Source organism: Dreissena polymorpha, chromosome 5 (assembly GCF_020536995.1).
Source record: "Dreissena polymorpha isolate Duluth1 chromosome 5, UMN_Dpol_1.0, whole genome shotgun sequence".
Classification (NCBI taxonomy): Eukaryota; Metazoa; Mollusca; class Bivalvia; order Myida; family Dreissenidae; genus Dreissena; species Dreissena polymorpha.
The window spans coordinates 14,955,489-14,975,728 of NC_068359.1; the positions used below are offsets into that span (position 1 = coordinate 14,955,489).

At 36.1% G+C, this 20,240-nt stretch overlaps 1 protein-coding gene across 1 annotated transcript in view; it reads left to right on the forward strand.

Annotated features, from left to right (window-relative positions):
- Window positions 1-218: 218 nt before the first annotated feature.
- The window catches only part of LOC127881489 (uncharacterized), a 37,060-nt gene continuing 17,038 nt past the window's right edge, over window positions 219-20,240 (forward strand). Inside the window, exon 1 of the mRNA XM_052429390.1 lies at window positions 219-1,436. Within this exon, the coding sequence (XP_052285350.1) occupies window positions 276-1,436 (1,161 nt within the window). The 5' untranslated portion in view covers window positions 219-275. The remainder of the gene's footprint in view (window positions 1,437-20,240) is intronic.

The following is a 20,240-nucleotide window of genomic DNA, read 5'->3' on the forward strand; positions in this document are numbered from 1 at the left end:
AATCGCGTGTGTCGCGCGTTCCCATAGAAGTGAATGCAATCGAGTTAACGCAAATTGACTCTAAACGAACAGATTTGACAGACGCTGCGGATTATAAATCTCAATACAAGGAAAAGTTCCGTGTGAAAACAAACCTCGGAGACACTTCAGCGCCTGTGCATTACACGGCGTTAAAAGATACAGGCTGCGATTCCGATCGCAAGAAAACCGTCGCGTTTGACGTGAAAACGGACGAGCGCATTTCGGATACAAGTTTTACGACCCAGTTAGCATTAATGTCGGGCGAACTGGTCAAGCCCGAACAGTTATTACAGCACGATGGAAACTTTCTTTCGGTAGATCCTCGTAATCCACGGGCGACGGCGATCGACCGCCAGAGTCGGCTCCATAACCAGAGCTCCACAGAAACCAGCGGTCTCGGTGAAACAATTGCGTCCAATTTTAGTTCTCAAGAGAGCGTGCTGAATGAGAATGGGTCCCGATCTACATGTATCGCAAGACCGAGCACGTGTGAAGACCTGGGTATTGATCTTAGCGAAGACACAACAAATAGCCTACATGGAGGTAATAACACGTTTGGGACGAAAACTATCGATTCTGATAATATAATTTATCATGCAAATAAACAAAGGAAAAGTAGCAATTTGCAATATATAGCTACCGAAGGAATACATACCGAACCCATTATTCAGACGGCTTATAGTCATTTAGCTTCTGGTGTTAGTTCAAACATTATCTCGCAAGAGGGCTCCGAAAAAGAAGCCGCGGAGTGCGAGATGAAACAATTGGTAGAGATAAAATTGCCTACGGACTCTTTCAAAGTCGGCGTCTACAAGACGCCCATTGACTTCCGTGGGGATGACGTCAAGAAGCCGGAGTCCCTTCGCGTGCAGAGCGCCATGCTGGGACCAAACTTTGACGACCTCTTCCGGCAGAGTCAGACCCTCACCGCCCAGCAGACGGTCGGCCTGCGCCTGGATCAAATTGATCACGAATGGAACCGGCAGCAGAAACGGAGCTCCTCAATGAGGAGTCGATCGTCGCAGGGGTCCTTCCGGTCGCGCTCCGGATCAAAGAAACGCTTTCTATCCGAGCGAACGTCGCAGTGGATGAAGTGGGGTGCAGATCGACGCGCCTCCTACCGGAAGAAGATCGAGAAGCTGGCGAACCAACCGCAGGCGCCTCGAGCGTCGACGCCGGTGAAAAAAGCGCGACACGAGGGGTTGATATTCGTGCACCCGGATTTAGAGCACAAGTACATTACCGAGGAGGAAATTAACTACATTAAGCGCCAAAGACATGAACGAATGCAGGCGTACATTGTCACCGACAAAAAGAAACGGAAGCGCACCAACCACCACGACCACTACGGTCTTCATAACCTCGCTCCAGGGGATCTTATGACACTGTCGCGGTTCTGGGAACACAAGATGTTTGTGCGCTCAAGATACATGTCGGTGTTGCTCAGCATAACGGCCACTATTTTGTTAGTGATCGGACTTTGCATCTCACCGTGGGTGGTTTACCCGTCGCCAGAACGTAAGTTCGTTATTTGTTCGTTTGTGTGATGGTGTTGTGGTGTTGTGGCGGTGTTTTGTTTGTCAGAGTTACGTTCGATTATTAATGTCAGCCGGTCAAATAATAACGACTTGGCATTATCAGGTGTAGTAATTTAATAACGTGGACAACTATCAGTCGTAGAACTAAACGATAAATAACGAGTTTATTTCCATTCTAGTTTGAGATAATAAACATTTATACATTTTGAAATGATACCGTTTTCGCAATACTTAATACAGTAAAGAATTCATTTTGCGCTGCATTTTTTTTTCAAAGATGATTTTGTCACGTGTGTCGTCATATTAAGACAATGTTATATATCGTTCAAGTTCATTTTTAAAAAAAAGGTAGTATTTACATTTATCGTTTTAAAGTTGTTATATCAACAAGTAAGCAATAACATAGTGGATCAAAGTAAATAGTAGCATTTTGAAATAAATGTTCTAATGCACTTTTTAAACTCTCATTTAAACGTCAAAACATTTCAAAACATAGAACACGAGACAATTAGTTTTTTTCGGCATGTGCAATACACGATTTACTAAGAAATCAACTTACCGGGGGCTTATTTATTCGCTAAATGCATTTTATTATCCGTTTGAATCCGGGTAGTTACTAGAGATACGAAATTGAAACTGTTAGCATCTTCAAAAGTGCTACTTAGTGCTATGTATGGCAGTGGTTATGATGTTTGTTATTGCATGCAACTTATTTTATTCTTACTTACTACATTTATGAACAGTGGACTCTCTCATCCTTCTAAAGTGGATCAATTGATTCCAAAATTAGGGATGTCTAGTATATTTATTTCTATATTTACATATTTCTTACAGAAATTCCTTTAAGCAAACAGCGGAGACCCTGATGAGACGCCGCATCATGCGGCGTCTCATCTGGGTCTTCGCTGTTTGCCAAGGCCTTTTTTCTAGACGCTTAGCATAAATGGGTTAAAGTAGAGCCAGGAAAATCGAACATTCATATGTTTAAGAATGCAAATACATGGTAGATAACCATGTCGTTCAGTACTTATAACAGTATTTATAACGAAAACCTTCAAAAAGTATCATATAAATTGCATTATTTAATATCAAAACCTCTGATGTATGATTTGACGCAAAAACAGTAGAGAATCGCCTGTGCACATATGTATAATTGTGTTAAGCCGATGAACGTGCTAAACCTTCAAATGCGAACACAAATTATGAATTTGTTGGTAACAAGATCATTAAAAACAAGATCAGTAAAAATAATGTCTCCTATATTAAACATGTATCAACAAGTATCCCTTTAAACGTGTTTTTCTTAGATTTTGTAAAAGAAACAATAACGAAGCTACTCAATTTACACGGGTCGGAGAGTGTGTTACAGTCAATATTTTAAATATGAGACGGAGTCTTGGAAAACGGGTCTTAAAGCATGTGCGTAACGTGTCCAGCTAGATAAGAATGTGAGGTCCGCAATGGCTAATCAGGGATAACAATTTCCGCCTGTTTCGCTAGGCATTTCTCTAAGGAAAGACTTACTTTAAACGACAAAAACCATAGCAATGAACTTTACGCACATGCATTTAACCCCCTTTTCCCAGAGCGTGTCCCACATTCAAACCATGTGGATGTTTAGCTGTATAAATGCTTTCAAATGGCAAACAGGTAAATTGTTCTTTACCAAAACAACGTTAAATCGTTATAGGTATACTTGAGTGAAGCCTATGCACGTGTATAACCACAATATATAAACACAATATAAGATCGGCAGGTCACTGGTTTGATCCCCACTCGGGGAGCGTTTTCTTGATCTTCCCCAAAGACAAAAAGTATAGGCCCAGGAAACGGACTCGAGAGCGTTTCTATATGCCCGAGGCTTTTGATGCAATCGAGTTAACATAAATATGTTTAAACTTAATCTAAAAACTCAGTGTGAAAGGGCTTGTAAAAAGGTGATTATAACATAGTCAAAATAAGAATGTTGACTGCATGAGTAAATCTTGAACGACACTTTACGCAGATGCATAAGCCCCTTTTTAAACTTGTGAGTCTCATATTGTGTTTGAAGAAAACAACATTCATGCTTATGTCAGTTGTGTGCGTAAACTTTGGCATTGGCCTGTAACACTCCCTTGAAGAAGTTGTATTTAAACCAGTTTTTTTTCAGGCATGCTTGGAATTAAAAAAGAAGCAAAATTATGTTAATTGCACAATTATAAAGAAACTATCAGGCGTGATATTCATTTTTTTTATTTAAAAAAATAAAATTAAACAGAACATGTTTAAGTAAGTGTTACGTGCACTGAATAAGAAAGCAGAAGGATAAAGTTTTTAGTAATTGCTTTCACAATACAATATAAGTATTTCGTACTTTTAATATTTTTCACATCAAGCACCATCAATGTAATTGTGTCGTTTAGCCTACAACAGCGATGCGACATTTCGTAATTGCATTTGTAATAATGTACAGTAACAAATAATTATGTAAACATCAATTCGCTATTTCGACATTTCGTGATACTGATCATGACTATTGGAAATGTGCAGATCGGTTTTCCACCCACCAGCGACCCTCATCCAAACTTAATACAATAACCACAACAAACAAATCATCAATAATAAACGCTTGTGTGTGGGAAACATACTGCAGGTCATGTGCACTCCCTGACAACACTTGATAGCAATCGTATGTCGCCCACAAGACTATTAGTACATCAATTATTAAATTGTATTTTGTTGTTTATACCTCATCATCATTGCCTTGACACCGACTATCTAGTCATGAATGTATTAAAGGGCTTCTTTGACTAATATATAAGTTATTGTACAAGGATCGCTTATTACGTTTGAAGAAAGTCCAAGAATGTTTTCCTAGTGTATCATGTTTATTCGTTTATATCTCCATGCGAAAATGGGTTATATGCCATATGGGACAAAAGTATCCCCAGATCAGCCTGTCCTATTGCGCAGTCTGGTCAAGAAATACGCTGTCTCCGCTCAAATGTCACGCACGGTCGCGTGATCTCATATGGGTACCCGGATGTCCAAGCTGTGCAATGTTGTCCGCATATGATATAAGACCCATTTTCGCAGGACATGGCTATATCAGTGTTTATACTCGAGTGATTTTATTGTATAAAAGTATGCAAAAATATCTAGATATGTTTTCTCCTGGTGTAAAATGTGTTTATGCAGAAAAAACATTTATTTTAAACAAAAAATGCTTTTTAAATTTGATATAAAATTAATACTTTTTTCATTTTTTTTCAAGAAACAAATTGCTTTTAAAGTTCAGATAAAATTGATTTTTAAACTGAACTGCGGAATTTCTTTGCAATTTGGTAGACAATGTTTCTATCGTCCGCAGAACGGCTGTTGACAATACAGTTATTGATTTAACAAACATATAGATTTTCCTTTCATCACTATTGTGATTAACAATTCCCGCTGTGACTCAATTAAACACGTGTAACATTGTCATTGTATATAGGTGTCTGTTTCAATCTCAAATGCTACGGTATTGGATTTCAAATACCAGTTCAGCGTTCGTTTCATTAATATTTCATCCTCGCTTGAGCAATAAATTCTAATATAATGCTGTAACAGACAAGGTGTATTGAAGTCATCAATGATTAAAGAGACATGTTGATAATAAATTATTTTTGTCGTTAGCTGTAGCAAAGCGCTACATACATTATTCAGCTAGGTGCGTTACCCAACATACCTTAACATCCGATTCTTTCACATATGATAGAGAATGCCATTTATGTTTATTTGAGTCGTGTTCTGAGAAAACTGGGCATAATGCATGTGCCTAAAGTGTCGCCCCAGATTAGTCTGTGCAGTCCGCACAGGCTAATCAGGGACGACACTTTCCGCCTAAACTTGATTTTCGGTAAGGATGGACTTTCTTGAAACTAAAAAAACCATAAAGCGGAAAGTGTCGTCCCTGATTAGCCTGTGCGGACTGCACAGGCTAATCTGGGACGACACTTTACGCACATGCATTAAGCCCAGTTTTCTCAGAACGCGGCTCATTTAAATAATAATATATGTGCGTGCGCACGTTCTGGCGACTTCCTTGCTGCTTTCGTGAAATAAATCTCTTGATATCTTCTATAACAACGAAAAAACAACGAAAACAACGCTTAAACTATAACTAGGATACATTTCAACGCTTATTACTCAGTCGAGTTTTCATACAAAAACAAAACTTTGATTCTTGATATCATATTTGTCAGATTCCGCACTTTACCCTTTACCACTTAGATACATATTTTGACATACTTGTAGTCCCATAGAAAGCTAAATTTAATTAAAGACCCTTTTTTATACTAGATTCAAGTTTTAAAGATTTCATTTCCAACCCTTAGATACTGATGAGCAGCAAACAGCATAAAACCTGAACAGACTGTGAGTTACTCACAGGCTGTTCTGGTTTTATGCTATTTGCACATGGCCGTTTTCACTTTTCTTCTGAGTGGGGAAAAGTTAATATATACAGGATATATTTACATATCTTTCAAGTCGTCAACAGTTGTTAACTTTAGAGGACAGGAAATTCATAAGTTACCAACCTTTTATTGCATTTTTAATTGCATTTTTTGGCATAAAAAGTAAATAATTTCATGTTCGACTATTCCGTTGTCTATATGTTTTAAACATAGGCAAGATTTTGTTTTGAAAGAAAAGTACAAACAGCGCTTCAGTAGTTGCCGTGTCGCAAAAAGCTTGTAACCAAAACGGCACAGTTCCTTTCCAACACTTACGTCATTTCAAACTCTAAGCGTATCATGTGTATAACCATTGAGTCGCGTTCTGAGAAAACTTGGCACAATGCTTGTGCGTAAAGTGTCGTCCCAGATTAGTATGTGCAGTGCGGACTTCACAGGCTAATTTGGGATAGCCTGTGCAGTGCGGACTGCACAGGCTAATCTGGGACGACACTTTACGCACAAGAACACGACTCCATTTTTCATGTTTGCTTGCAAATGCTTACTCAGTGTATATCTACTTGTATTTAGTATTTTGTTTTGGTTGTACCATATCTAATATACTTCAAAAGTGTGCCTTTATACCATTGTTTAATTACCTTACATTTTACATTTAAAGACATGAATTATTAATTTAACTCGTCATAGTACGCATATTTTAAATTGAAAGTTAAAACTTGTATGAATAAAATATCACCAATATTGCATCACGCTTGTTCTGGTTAAGTGTTGAATTAAGCAGTCCGCGATACAGGCTGATTTTATAGAATAAAAGATCACGGATAAAAAATAAACAAGATTTCTGCTTCTTCGACAGGGTGCCTTTTTACAAACGCTTTCATTTATCGTTTACTATTTATTTTTAATCCATGTTTCGAAATTCAATTTCTTAGGTCTCATGTTTTGTAGTTATAAAAAATAACTACTACTATATTATATATTCAATATTCAACTACTGTAACAGAAATGTTGTTGCCATTTCAGGGTTCAAAAACATGGCTTATCCTGAAACAACATTCTGTAAAATCATTAATATACGTCGTCATGACATTTCATAGTTAAAAAAAGATTACATTTTCGTTGAGAAAAAAATGAGAAATTTGCGTAGTCAAGTTTTCGATTTATTTAATGTTAAAAACGTAGATTAGTTAAACTTCGAAATAAACACAAATTAATGGGCCACGAATAATTATGATTTTGCAGTATACTTTACCCATCTATGCCTAGCGTCAAGAAAAATGGTATTGGCAAACAGTGTAGACCCAGGTGAGACGCCGCATGATGCGGCGTCTCATCAGGGTTTGCGCTGTTTGCTTAACGGAATTTCTGTAAGAAATATTCTAAATATAGAAATTAATATACTAGACATCTCTAATTTTGGAAATTAATTGATCCAATTTAGAAGGATGGGAGAGTCCACTAGGAATAAATGGGTTCATTTTAACTTTTACGCGTTCCGGCGAGGAATTAGTTGGTAATATGCACATCGGCCAGTTGAAAAACGATACGTCGGTTCTATGTCAGACTTTATAGCAAGGTCATTAAGTATCCAATGTAAGAATAACATATTGACGCTATGAGAATTGGGGCAAATAGGGGAATGAGTCATTCTTGAGTAGACATGCGGCCAGCGTTGTTGGTATTATAAAAAATATATACAACACGTATTCCTAATGACGAAAGCTTTTACCTATGGTCCCACTTTGTCCTATGTCATTGAAAATGAAAGAAAAAAACACCAACATCAAATTGAGAATTAAGCAAATGTTGTTACAGATTCATAAAAACTAAGAAAACGTAAAAAACAATGTACATGTACATTAAAGGTAAATATGCCTTACTCTGTGCACTTAATGTAAAAAAATCTTTTGAATTTCTCAAATTCATTTAATATGTAAAAGGTATGCAGGACGCGTGAAGAATAATAAACTTTTCTTAGCAAGTGTGGAAATGAAATCCTGTATTTAACAAGTGCGTCTGTATTATTTGAAAAATATTGTAAAAATACAATTATATAAAATAACAGATTAAATATGTCCAAGGTCATGTTCACATAAGTGAACACGTGTTCATTTGTTTGTTTGTTTTATACAAAAAAAGAAATCGATACAATTCTGCTTGATCATCGGGCATGCAACAATGTATGCCTAGAGCGTCTAGAAAAAAGGCCTGGAAAAACAGCGTAGACCCAGATGCGACGCCGCATGATGCGGCGTCTCATCAGGGTCTGCGCTGTTTGTTTAAAGGAATTCCTGTAAGAAATATTCTTAATATAGAAATAAATATACCAGATACCCCTTATTTTGGAAATAAATTGATCCAATTAAGAACGATGGGAAAGTCCACTAGGCATACATGAGTTAACCAGTTCTTACCAATCGCACTCGGCAAACTTAAACAAAAAGAAATCCTAACAGCGTAAAAAAAAAAGAAGCTACATTTGAATTACAAAATGTACTAGTGTATGTAGAGATTACTAGCCGGAATCATTATACAATAATCGGTCGCTGGTCGCGTAAGACAAAAGTCGCTTAATACAGTGTCATTATATAGCGAAAAAGCTCCGTGGGATTTCAAAATGGTCGCATAAGACAAAGGTCGCTTAATACAAGTGGTCGCATCCACAAGATTGACTGTATAGAAGTATCAATATCATCAGGTCTTATTCTCTTCATATCCATTTATAGATGATTTGTATTCATTTTAAAGAAACATTTCCGTCTGTAATACTGTTAAACCCACTTATGCCTAGTGGACTCTCCCATCCTTCTAAATTGGATCAAAGTATTACCAAAATTAGGGATGTCTAGTACACTTTTTTCTATATTTAGAATATTTCTTACAGAAATTCCTTTAAGCAAACAGCGCAGACCCTGATTCTACGCCGCATCATGCGGCGTCTCATCTGGGTCTACGCTGTTTGCCAAGGCCTTTTTTCTAGACGCTATGCATAAATGGGTTAAAACGAGACCCTATTTTTCACAGAGTCGACGCGCACACGTTCGATACCTGCGCTCGATATCAAGGAAGGTCTATGGTCAAAGTGCGTCCCCCATTGGCGGGGTACGAGTATCGAGAAGATCTGCGGATCTTCCGGACTACAGAGAGGTAAGCTCTACAGAAGCAGTTCGAAATAAATCCAGTCATGTTTTTTTTCTGTGAGAAGCTATTAAGAAGCGTTTCTTTATATATCCTTTCATGTTTTCTTGGGATAGGTGTGACCTACTAGTATATTGTCAAATTAATTGCCGTTTTTCGAACAATTACCAATGCTATTACGCTCTCCTCTGTTAACAGCATGTTTTTCATATACTTAAGTAGTTGATCTCCTGGTATATGATACCCAACTCTGATAGTTTGATAGCTTTGCATGTTTATTAACACAGGATTTAGCTTGTTGGTTCGTCTTTTGTGTGCGACTGGTTTAGATACATGATATGTTTTAAGTATATTTCTTTCTTTTTTTCAGAAAGTTACTTAGTTTCTAAGTGCACGATGACTTGAGCTATATGATTTGATAGTTAGTAAGTCTCAAAGACGTATTTTTTATAGATCGTCTCTGGACATGTGCGTGATAAATAGATCCTTTACGTGTTAGATGCTTTAAAGGAACCCGTATATATCTAAGCTAACTTATTTATAAATAACATCAATTTTTCCTTGCAGCATATCGGATTATTAATAAACAGCTTTAATTTTTTGAATGCGATTTAAAATCGCTTTTACATGTGTATATGAATAGTTATATGTATTATTTCATGCGATTCCTAGTACATGTATTTGATCGTATATGAGTTTGTGCTTTAAGCGCCCGTTAGACAGAGCAATACCAATAGGTAACATGTTATTGCTTGCTAAGAATATTTTTAACAAGGGAGGCGACTGTATTTAGTTTGCACTTGTTTAACATTGCAGAGTGCTACCCCATGTTGACTCTTTAAAGTGATCTTTTCACCTTTTGGTAAATTGACAAAATTGAAAAAAAAGTTGTTTCAGATTCGCAAATTTTCGTTTTAGTTATGATATGTGTGAGGAAACAGTAATACTAAACATTTACCATGGTCTAATATAGCCATTATATGCATCGTTTGGCGATTTAAAAAACCTGAAAATAATAAAGCGTTGCAACGCGAAACGATTGAATAATATGAAGAGTTCTGTTGTTGTCGTTCAATTTTGTGAAACTACGAAGATTGCTTATATAAAGTATAAAATACGTCCTACATATATACTTGGCAGGATGGCCGAGCGGTCTAATGGGTTTTTACTCCAGGACTCCGGGGGTCACTAGTTCGAGCCCTGCTTGGGGTTACTTTTTTTTCTTTTTTAAATTTTATTGTTTATTTTTTTAATGGAGCTTTTTAGATCCAATGTTTACATTGATCAATATAAAGCACTGAGTGACAAACTTCAAAACATGCCAAAATCTGTGAAAAGGCCCCTGTAAACAGTTTTCTCAGTGTTAAATGTGTGTACAGTGTTAATAGATCTTCATTTTTAACAGGTCTCAAGCAGTCGTATTGATTGTTCAGCAGTTATAAAGAATGTTCATGTGTTGTGATTACGGCGTTGTTTTTATTGTGTTTTATTTTTTGATTTAATTTGAGTTGTAATTGATTTTTTTCGCCTATATTTCGTATTGGACTGAGTTGTTTTCAGTTGACCTACTCGTCTGAATCACTGGCGGCTCATCCCATTTTCCCTTTATTTGTTTCGGCTTTCCGGAAGCAATGGTAAGTGCGTATATACAAGGCCAGCATATAGGGACGCCGTTGTTCCCAGTCATGAGAATGAGTGTTTGATTGTCGTCGCCAAAAAAGGCCCAGTGTCATCTGCCATCTTACGACAAGTTTAATTTTGTTTACTTTTCTTTAAACCTTATTTTGAATTGCATGTATTCAAACTGAACGTTGTAATACACGCATATATAAATGTATGACATGAATGGGAGAACTGCAAAAGTTATCTCTGATGTTGGTGCTTCATGTTTATGCCACTCCGATATTGATACAAAAATATGTACAATGTTCCTTCTTGCGGATAAAGAGGTGAACGGTGTATAGTCATTAAGTTTAAATTACAGTTTGAAAGTGGTAATCAAATTAAAATTTACAAAAAAATGTCTCATAGGCAACCATAGAACACAACTAAGCGCAAGTAACTTCTCTTCGAAATATATCCCCAAGGGAGTGAACCCCAACCTCTTATTGTGAAACTATTTAGAGAACTTTCCTGTCAATATAATCGCGTGATAGACAACCGTATTCTTACTGCTAGGAGTGCTGCAGCAAGGTGTGATCGATAGTTGATACATAACCGAAGGAGTGAGGTGATGGATAAAAGCAACAAACGACCCAAACGCTGCAAATACACTATCTGTAGAAATGTTAATTTAAGTGGACATGATATGAATTCTAGCGTAATGTTCGAAGAAACGAAATTGCGGCGAGCTGTCATCAATATTGGTGTTGCAGACGACAGAGACAGATATCTAAATGTATTGGAACTGAAGTCGTTGCATGGTTTACACCCACAAGTTTGATTTCTCTTTTGACAATAAAGGAGGGATATTTTTTATGTAAACCGTGTGTAAATGTAATATATAAAATTAAATGGTTGTTCTTTATTATAAGTGAACTGAGTTTAACCTCTGTTTTATATGGTTTGTTATATACTTAGACTAAGCATGGTATTATTACCGCCTTTTGCCCAGTCCGTAATAAAACGTGACTGGCAACCTTTTATAGAATAACAATGTAGCCGTCGTCATAGAAACCAACCGGCATTGTCGACTCATTTACATATCGTATATACAGTGCTATCAGAATTGTGTGAGATGAGGCATGTTGCATTTCAGACAAAACTGTTATGTGATATACAATTCTTTTATACTAATTTCCTTATATTAAAAGTAAGCTCACTGTCCCTCAGTAATTCTCAAAATTGCGGTTCGCTGTGATATCAATGTGGATTTCATATAATAGCCGTGTCGTGCGAAAATAGGTGTCATATCGTATGCTTCTAGTCAATCAAGGCTTCGTGGTAGCATTAGCAGACAAGGGTATCATGACCAGACTGCGGCTGCGCATGAAGTGCTCGAGCTTTGCTAGCCGCTTATGACGTAAGGCTCATGTTCACATAACTCTGATCAAATAACTTATTGGTTATGTTTTTTCATATTTTTACCTTTAACAATATCTCCGTGTGTTTCTGTTCCAATAAGCTATAGTTCGAAATTATAATATAATTATACTGCGACGCGTTCTTTTTTCTATATTTATCAGGCATAAATGTTTATTATTTGGTTAAAAAAAGACAGAGTTCGCTTTAAAAATAAGACTACTATTTCATCGCTCTCTCGATCTAATCCAATCTGAAATAATTCTCAAAGACGATGCATTTCTTCGTCGCGTCCACAAGCCCTCTTAAGCATAGCAACGCAGTCAATTGTGGCAATATTGCCAATATCATTCAGGGCCGCAGGAATTTACTCTGTCACACACACACTTTCAGGAGTGTCGCAGCGACGACATATTCGCTTGTAACGGAATAAGTGAACGGTGAGAATCGTATTTCAACTGTGTGTGTCAGTGTGTTGAGAGATTCGTATTGCGTATCAGGCGCCCTGCATTTGAAGAGTTATCGGGGAACATTTTGATTGGTTCAGCGTTGGGATATTCTGATTTACGTCAATTCTTTTAAAGTGTTTTTCTGTGACATATGAGATTTTAATGTTGTTCGATTTGGGTGGATTAAGAACCTGTCAAAACTATGGGTACGTTTTTTTCGGTTATAGTCTTTGTCGTCGTCGACTTCATCTTAACCGATATCATCACAGAAATAAGCGTCATCATCAATTCATCATCCGATATCAATAGAATTATCATAATGAGCCTCATCATCAGCGTCATCATCAGCCGCATCATCATCATCCGCATCATCCGCATCATCATCATCATCATCATCATCATCATCATCATCATCATCATCATCATCATCATCATCATCATCATCATCATCATCATCATCATCATCTTCATCATCATTATCTTCTTCTTCTTCTTCTTCTTAATCATCGTCACCATCATCACCAACATTATCTTAAACCACATCATCCACTTATTTTTATCTTCTTCTTAATCGGTGTCGTCACCTTTTTTACTTTTTATCACCGCCATCTTTTTGCTGCTGCTCCTTATATAAGTTTTATTATTGGCGAGCAAAAAAATCAACATGACGACAACAACAACAACAAGAAACATATTGAAAAAACATCGCGATGAATAAGAAAGTGATAAACGCAATTTTAAGCAGCAGGGTATTTGTTTCAATTTTCAATCATTATATTGATTTGAAACGTGTGGTTCGCTATCGTCTATATCAAACCTGCGATCGATCTTTGTTATTGTGCGAGAAACACAGTCCAGCGATGCTGTTTCACATACATGTACTTACATCGTATTATTCGTTTTATTAATCGGGATGAAAGCCTATATTACAGCGTTATTGATTAGATTTAATAAAATAAAAGCTAAACAGAAAAGAAAAATAATCATATTTCGTGTACGTATAATTTTTGCCATAAAACTTAGAATAAAACACACGAATGCATCGGAATATGACCAAGACGAAATATTTGAGAATATATCAAAGTAAAACGGTTCCGTCGGAATCAAACACATTTTAGCCATGGGGTTGACTGTTGAAGACAATAAATTGAAATGTTATTTCTTATATAGGTAACACCACAATTGTGTGATGTTTTAATTTTGTGCATCCGATTAATAAATATCAAGCACAAACACACTTTTTCTTATTTAACCCATTGTGCTTAGTGGACTCTTTCATCCTTCTAAATTTTATCAATTTATTTCCAAAATTACGGATGTCTAGTATATTTATTTCTTTATTTAGAATATTTCTTACAGAAATTCCTTTAAGCAAACAGCGTAGACCCTGATGAGACGCCGCATCATGCGCTGTTTGCCAAGGCCTTTTTTCTAGACGCTAGGCATAAATGGGCTAACCTTTTACATGTGGCAAAACTGTATCTATTTATTAAGGTATCGAAGTTAAAGGAACAATAAAAACATTATCATCATAAACAACAACATCTTAGTCACCACCACAAGTATCAACAACAATCAAACAAGCAAATGAAATACTTATACTGAAAAACAACTTACAGCTTTTGCTTTATCATCACAGGTTTTCAAGATCAATCTATCATACTTGGCAACCATTATCAATATTCTCCGTTGTTATTTGCTTGCATACTGATTGCAGACGATAACAATTGACGACCATTTCCGTTTTCATAATGAGAATTCCCGATGATATTAAAGGGGCCTTTTCACAGATTTAGGCACGTATATTGAAGTTTGTCATTAAATGCTTTATATTTATAAATGTAAACATTAGATCTTAAAAGCTCCGGTAAAAAAACAAGAATAAAATTTAAAAACAGAAAAAAGTAACCCTCATGTGGGCTCGAAGCACTGATCCATGGAGTCCTGGAGTATAAGTCTACCGCTTAGCCCACTCGACCATCCGTGCTCATAAAATAACTGGTGCATTTTATACTTTATATTTTAAGCAATCCTCGTAGTTTCACAAAATATAACGACAACAACAGAACTCTCCAAATTATTCAATCGTTTCGCGTTGCAACGCTTCATATTCTTCAGGTTTTTAAATTGTCAAAAGATGCATAGAATGGATATTTTAGAGCATGGTAAATGTTCAGTCTTTATGTTTCCTCACAAATATCACAACTTAAACAAAAATTTGCGAATCTGAAACATTTTTTTTAATTTTGTTAATTTACCAAAACGTGAAAAGGCCACTTAAACGTTTAAAGCGGCTTGGTAATGGGTCGGTAGCGCCCTTTGGAGTACACACTACGTGTTTATTTGAGTCTTGTTCTGTGAAAATGGGGTTTAAAGCATGTGCGTAAAGTGTCGTCCCAGATTAGCCGTTGCAGTCCGCACAGGCTTATCAGGGGCGACATTTCCCGCTTTAATGGTATTTTTCGTTTAAAGGAAGTCCCTTTTTACAGAAAATCTAATTTAAGCGGAAAGTGTTGTCCCTGATAAGCCTGTGCGGACTGCACAGGCTAATCTGGGACGACACTTTACTCACATGCATTATGCTCAGTTTTCTCAGAACAATTCACATTTATAAGGTGTAAAAAAAAACAAGAAAAAACAACACAACGACACCAAAATGCAATAATTACCGTCGTCTTTCCGGTTGTCGAGGCATTGGTTTCATAATAATACACAGCGATCATGCTTTATGTATATAGTTCTTTCTTTCATCGTTTTGTATCAAAACAGTATCATTTTTCTGAATTTTAAACCGTAACTCAAGAAAAAGAATAACTCGTCGAATAACGTCCAAAATGAAACAAAGTTTCAAGAGGATTTCTTTCCGGAGAAGCATTTTTCCTATCATATCACTAGCCATGATGCGTTTATTCAAAACGGCTTCGGGCAGCTCATGGTAATTGTCGATTAATATTACGTATTTGGAATTCATGAATACTTATGCTTTCTTCATTGCGGTAGTGGATATACTATTATATAAATTAACCTTAATGTATTAAACCATAGATTTAGCCTGGCCCTGATGAATTTTCTGTGTAAATCCGTAGCTGATTATAAATTTACATAATAATTATATTGCGTTATTGATACGTATATTTGAAGCCACATGTATATATTCATGTTTTCAACTAAATACGACAAGCCACTCAGTGGTTGTTGGTGACGAGAATTTGATTTTGTTTGCGTGTATTCGACATTCATTTGCAATCTCTTGCACGGCGGTTACATTACATTCACCTCTGTGTTGGGCTCAGAACGGTCTATTGCTATGAAAGCGTCTCATTAATGTCATGATCATTCCAAGCGTTCATCATTGAGGTAACAGAATACTAAACAATCTCTTGCACGACGGTTACATTGCAATCACTGCATTAAAGAAAACCATCTCATACCATGATATCTTATATTAGTCTTAATTCATTATGATAAAATTGATATGATTTTTATGTTAAGAAACCAACATACATACACACGTCGAAGCAATTCCTAACGTCACTCAAAAAAAATATGTTCAATTGTTTACATTTGTGAAGTGCGTGGAATGATTCCATCTGCGTAAATGGGCAATAAATTAGTTCCAAAGAGTTGCATTAAAACTCGCAAGTTTTTGCACGATTTATCGTACATTTAAAAGTCATATTTCTTAATTTAATGCATGCGATCTTAAATATCCAATCAAATATACGTTGAATGCGTTTGTTCGGTTTTATCTATTTTATAGACAAAATGGAGGGCTGAGCCTTTCGCAGAGTTGTATGTGAGAGCAAGGATCGACAACTCTGCGTGGAGATTGATTCATTTGTTCGCCATTTGTGGCGTTTGTGCGCATATTTTGTGAAAATTTAAGTGTAAGAATTCGCATTGACAATTTTGCAGCATAATGCTACCCATTTTTTATACCAATACTTCTTGAAACACCGAGAAAGTGAAAGTGAATACGAATGTGTTCGTTTGTTACTTTTACTGCTATTATATACAGGTACAAGAAAGTGACAAGTTCAATACAACAGCAAAAAGATTTTTAGTGAAAGTAGTTTGGAATTATTAATGAAATATATTCATTTCAACAGCAAACAAGAGTTATTTTGTGAAAAAACATCAATATAAACGAAGGGCTTTTGCCGTTCTGCACGAATTTCTCCAATAATTTAGAAGTACAAACCTGTAACTGAGAGCGTCAACAATTAACACCTTCAATATAGCGCGTTGTAACTCTTTCGAATCAAATAACTACAGATCGATAGCGAAAGCAGCGAGATAAAAACGTGTAATGTTGCATAGTTCTGGTGCGGTATAGCTGTGAAGTCGCATTTGCTTTCAGATCGATCTCGACTGAGTAAAACAAGGGGCAGAATGCTGCTATTCACTGAATTTAATATGCAAGCCATATTGAAAGAAATTTGAATCTATGATTAAAATGATGCGTTTCTCAAATGTCATTCATCGTTAGGTCGACTGTTAACAGAAAATGATTGTCCTAAATTTCTCACCCAAATGCCGGCGTCTGCGTCTACGTAATTTTCTGGTTAAGGTTTAGGTTAACAGACAACATCTCCAAATCACTGTTTGTACCAATCTCCACGCAGAGTTGTCGTTCATCGCTCTCGCATTTAACCTCTGTCATCACAAGAAAATACTACCAGATTTGGTAGGATTTTATTTTTTTGTTTACGTATAATATTATGAAAAGTAGTATCATTTTTCTTTTATATTTTGATAATAGTGTATAAATTCAAGTTCATACTAAAAAATAAATAATTTTAATTAAAAAAAAGTAAAAAGTAAAACGGTAAAATTATTGTACCACGTGGCTTGGCTATCATCACGTGGTTGATTATGAAGGCAGTGATTTGATCCAGCTATGCGTGTTCCCGTCAAATTTCTGCGCGGAGGTTGAGAACACATGCTTTTTGATAACTTTCATAACTTTGAAAACTTTGACGAGCAATTTAGCAGAAGTATGACCCGTTTTTACTTTGAAAATTCTGGTTAATGTTTGAATGCAACTTCTCCCCATATCAGTATTCTACAACATATGTAACATTAAAAAGGCCCGTATTAATTCAGGTTAACGCTTGCGCCAAACAACATCTTTCGCTAGGTTACATTCATACCAGGCCATTTAGGTAAAGATCACTGTGATAAAAGAATTTGTTGTTTTTGTTCAGTAACTTCAATAAGGATGGAGATATTTGAAAAAAAGCAAATTAAACTATCCATGCGGAATAATAGTCGACATTTTTGTGTCACCACTAGTTGATATAAAATGATACACTTCTGATTGTATATTAATTATTTTCTTTTTTTTGTAAACGTAGTTTAATGAAATAAATGAAAACAATGACAGCTGTTTTTGGTGCAGTTTGGTAAAACAATATCAACGACTTAAATATTGAAGTGAAACTTTGGTCTATACTTCTCAGCATGAAATCGATGTAGAATATATATATTTCAAAGCCATCGATTAATGTCCAATCCGTGTTCTATGAATACGTTCATACAACAAGACGAATGCAGATTGGTTATTATAAAGGAATCAACTCCTTGGGGGCAAATCTGAATTTCAGATCAATATCCTTGCATGCGATAGGTTCTATCAGACGATCTTTACAGTCAATTCAAATCTTTGAGATGCCCTTTTGATCTGTGTAATACAACGAAATATGCATTAATATGAATTTAAGTAATGAATTCACTTTATTTAAAAACAGACTTAAGACAAAATGCATTGCAAACATTTTCTAAGAACAAAGTTAACACAAAGGGTTAACCCATGTATGCCTAGCGTCTAGAAAAAAGGCCTTGGCAAACAGCGAAGACCCAGATGAGACGCCGCATGATGCGGCGTCTCATCAGGGTAAGCGCTGTTTGCTTAAAGGAATTTATGTAAGAAATAGTGTAAATATAGAAATAAATATACTAGACATCCATAAGTTTGGAAATAAATTGATCCAATTTAGAAGGATGGGAGAGTCCACTAGGCATAAATAGGTTTTGTCACATTTGGTGACCACTCACTGCAAACATCTGGCAAGTTCAACTATTTATGTGTTGCTGCTAACAGTTGTTAATGAACTTTCGGATAAAATTTGTGTGTTTTATGAGTTTAAGAATACTAAATAATTTTAGCTGCGTTTTCAATTAGGATAAACCAATATCGATTGCTTATGGTCGATTTGAACATTGCATTTATTTATTATACAAATAGCTAGCGTTGCTTTTCTTCCTTTTTAGTTGGTCGCGTTAGCGGCCGACAAAATTTACAGAGCATATTTTGCAAATCAGTATGTTCTTAGAAGCCTTAGCTTCGGTAAGAACCGCAACTCACTCTGCTAGGGACGATTACTGCTGCCTGTCTGCAGCAGACGACAAATGATTCTGCTCTAGCAGTGAGTGTATATACCAGCTTGTAAGACGACATTGGCAAGTCTAGTGTTTATCATTGAAATCTGTACATAGTGGCTGCTTTCAGGGAAAACGGGGCTTAATGCACGTCAAATAAGATTAGCATGTGCACACTGATTAGCCTGTGCAATGCGCACAAGCTAATCAAGGACGACAACAGCGAACAACTTCAGTACCTTCAGCGCTTGGATTTGGATTGCAAAATATTGAGGAAAATGACCCTCTATGTGGGAAACTTGCTCTTATTTTCATAGACCAAGATGAGGGTCTGCGCTGTTTGCTTAACGGAATTTCTGTAAGAAATATTCTAAATATATAAATTAATATACTAGACATCCCTAATATTGGAAATAAATTGATTCAATTAAGAAGGATGGGAGAGTCCATTAGGCATAAATGGATTAACATAATTGATTGATGCGCCGTATAATATACGTCGAAAAATATATTCATAAACATGAACACATTATTCGTCATCACTATGTTCAGTGTCATTGTTTACGACACTTTCACCAGCTAGATATTCAGTTCAATTGTTATCGATAAGGAATGTTTCCATTTATTTTATGATTTTCCGTTGTTCACAAGAAATATAAGTGCCCTACAATTAAATTGGGTAATTCGTTGTTGTTTTTTCAAACAGTGAATACAAACAACGAATTTTCTCTGCACAATTCAATCTTTCTATGAAACTGTATTATCTCTTCTCGAATTAAAACATAGATCGTATCAGTAGTGAGAATGTAAATATTAAGTTCTTTGGTCGCCCATGTTTTAACATTGACAATCTATAGAAACCAACACATATTATCTACATCTTCAACAAAATATGAATGTGCTTGTCTTTTCATTGTTTCGACACAGACATCATTATCACTCTACCCTCTTTTTCGTCGGGTCTTGCATTACAACCTTTTTTAAACATAAGCGGAATGTATTCAATCGCTTGGAAGTTTTTATTTGGGGTAAAATAGAGGAAATACAGAAAAACCGAAACCATACATACAAAACCGGTAGAGAAACGTTGATTGCTTCCCCAAAGTCCTTAATTAAAAACAAGCAATTTCCTATAAAAGACATGAACATAATACCAAAAAAGTGAATAAAACTGACGTCACACCGGTGGAACTCCCAATGCAAATCATAATCAAATTCTGTCTTTTCTGAATCCTTTTCACGATACAGAGCCG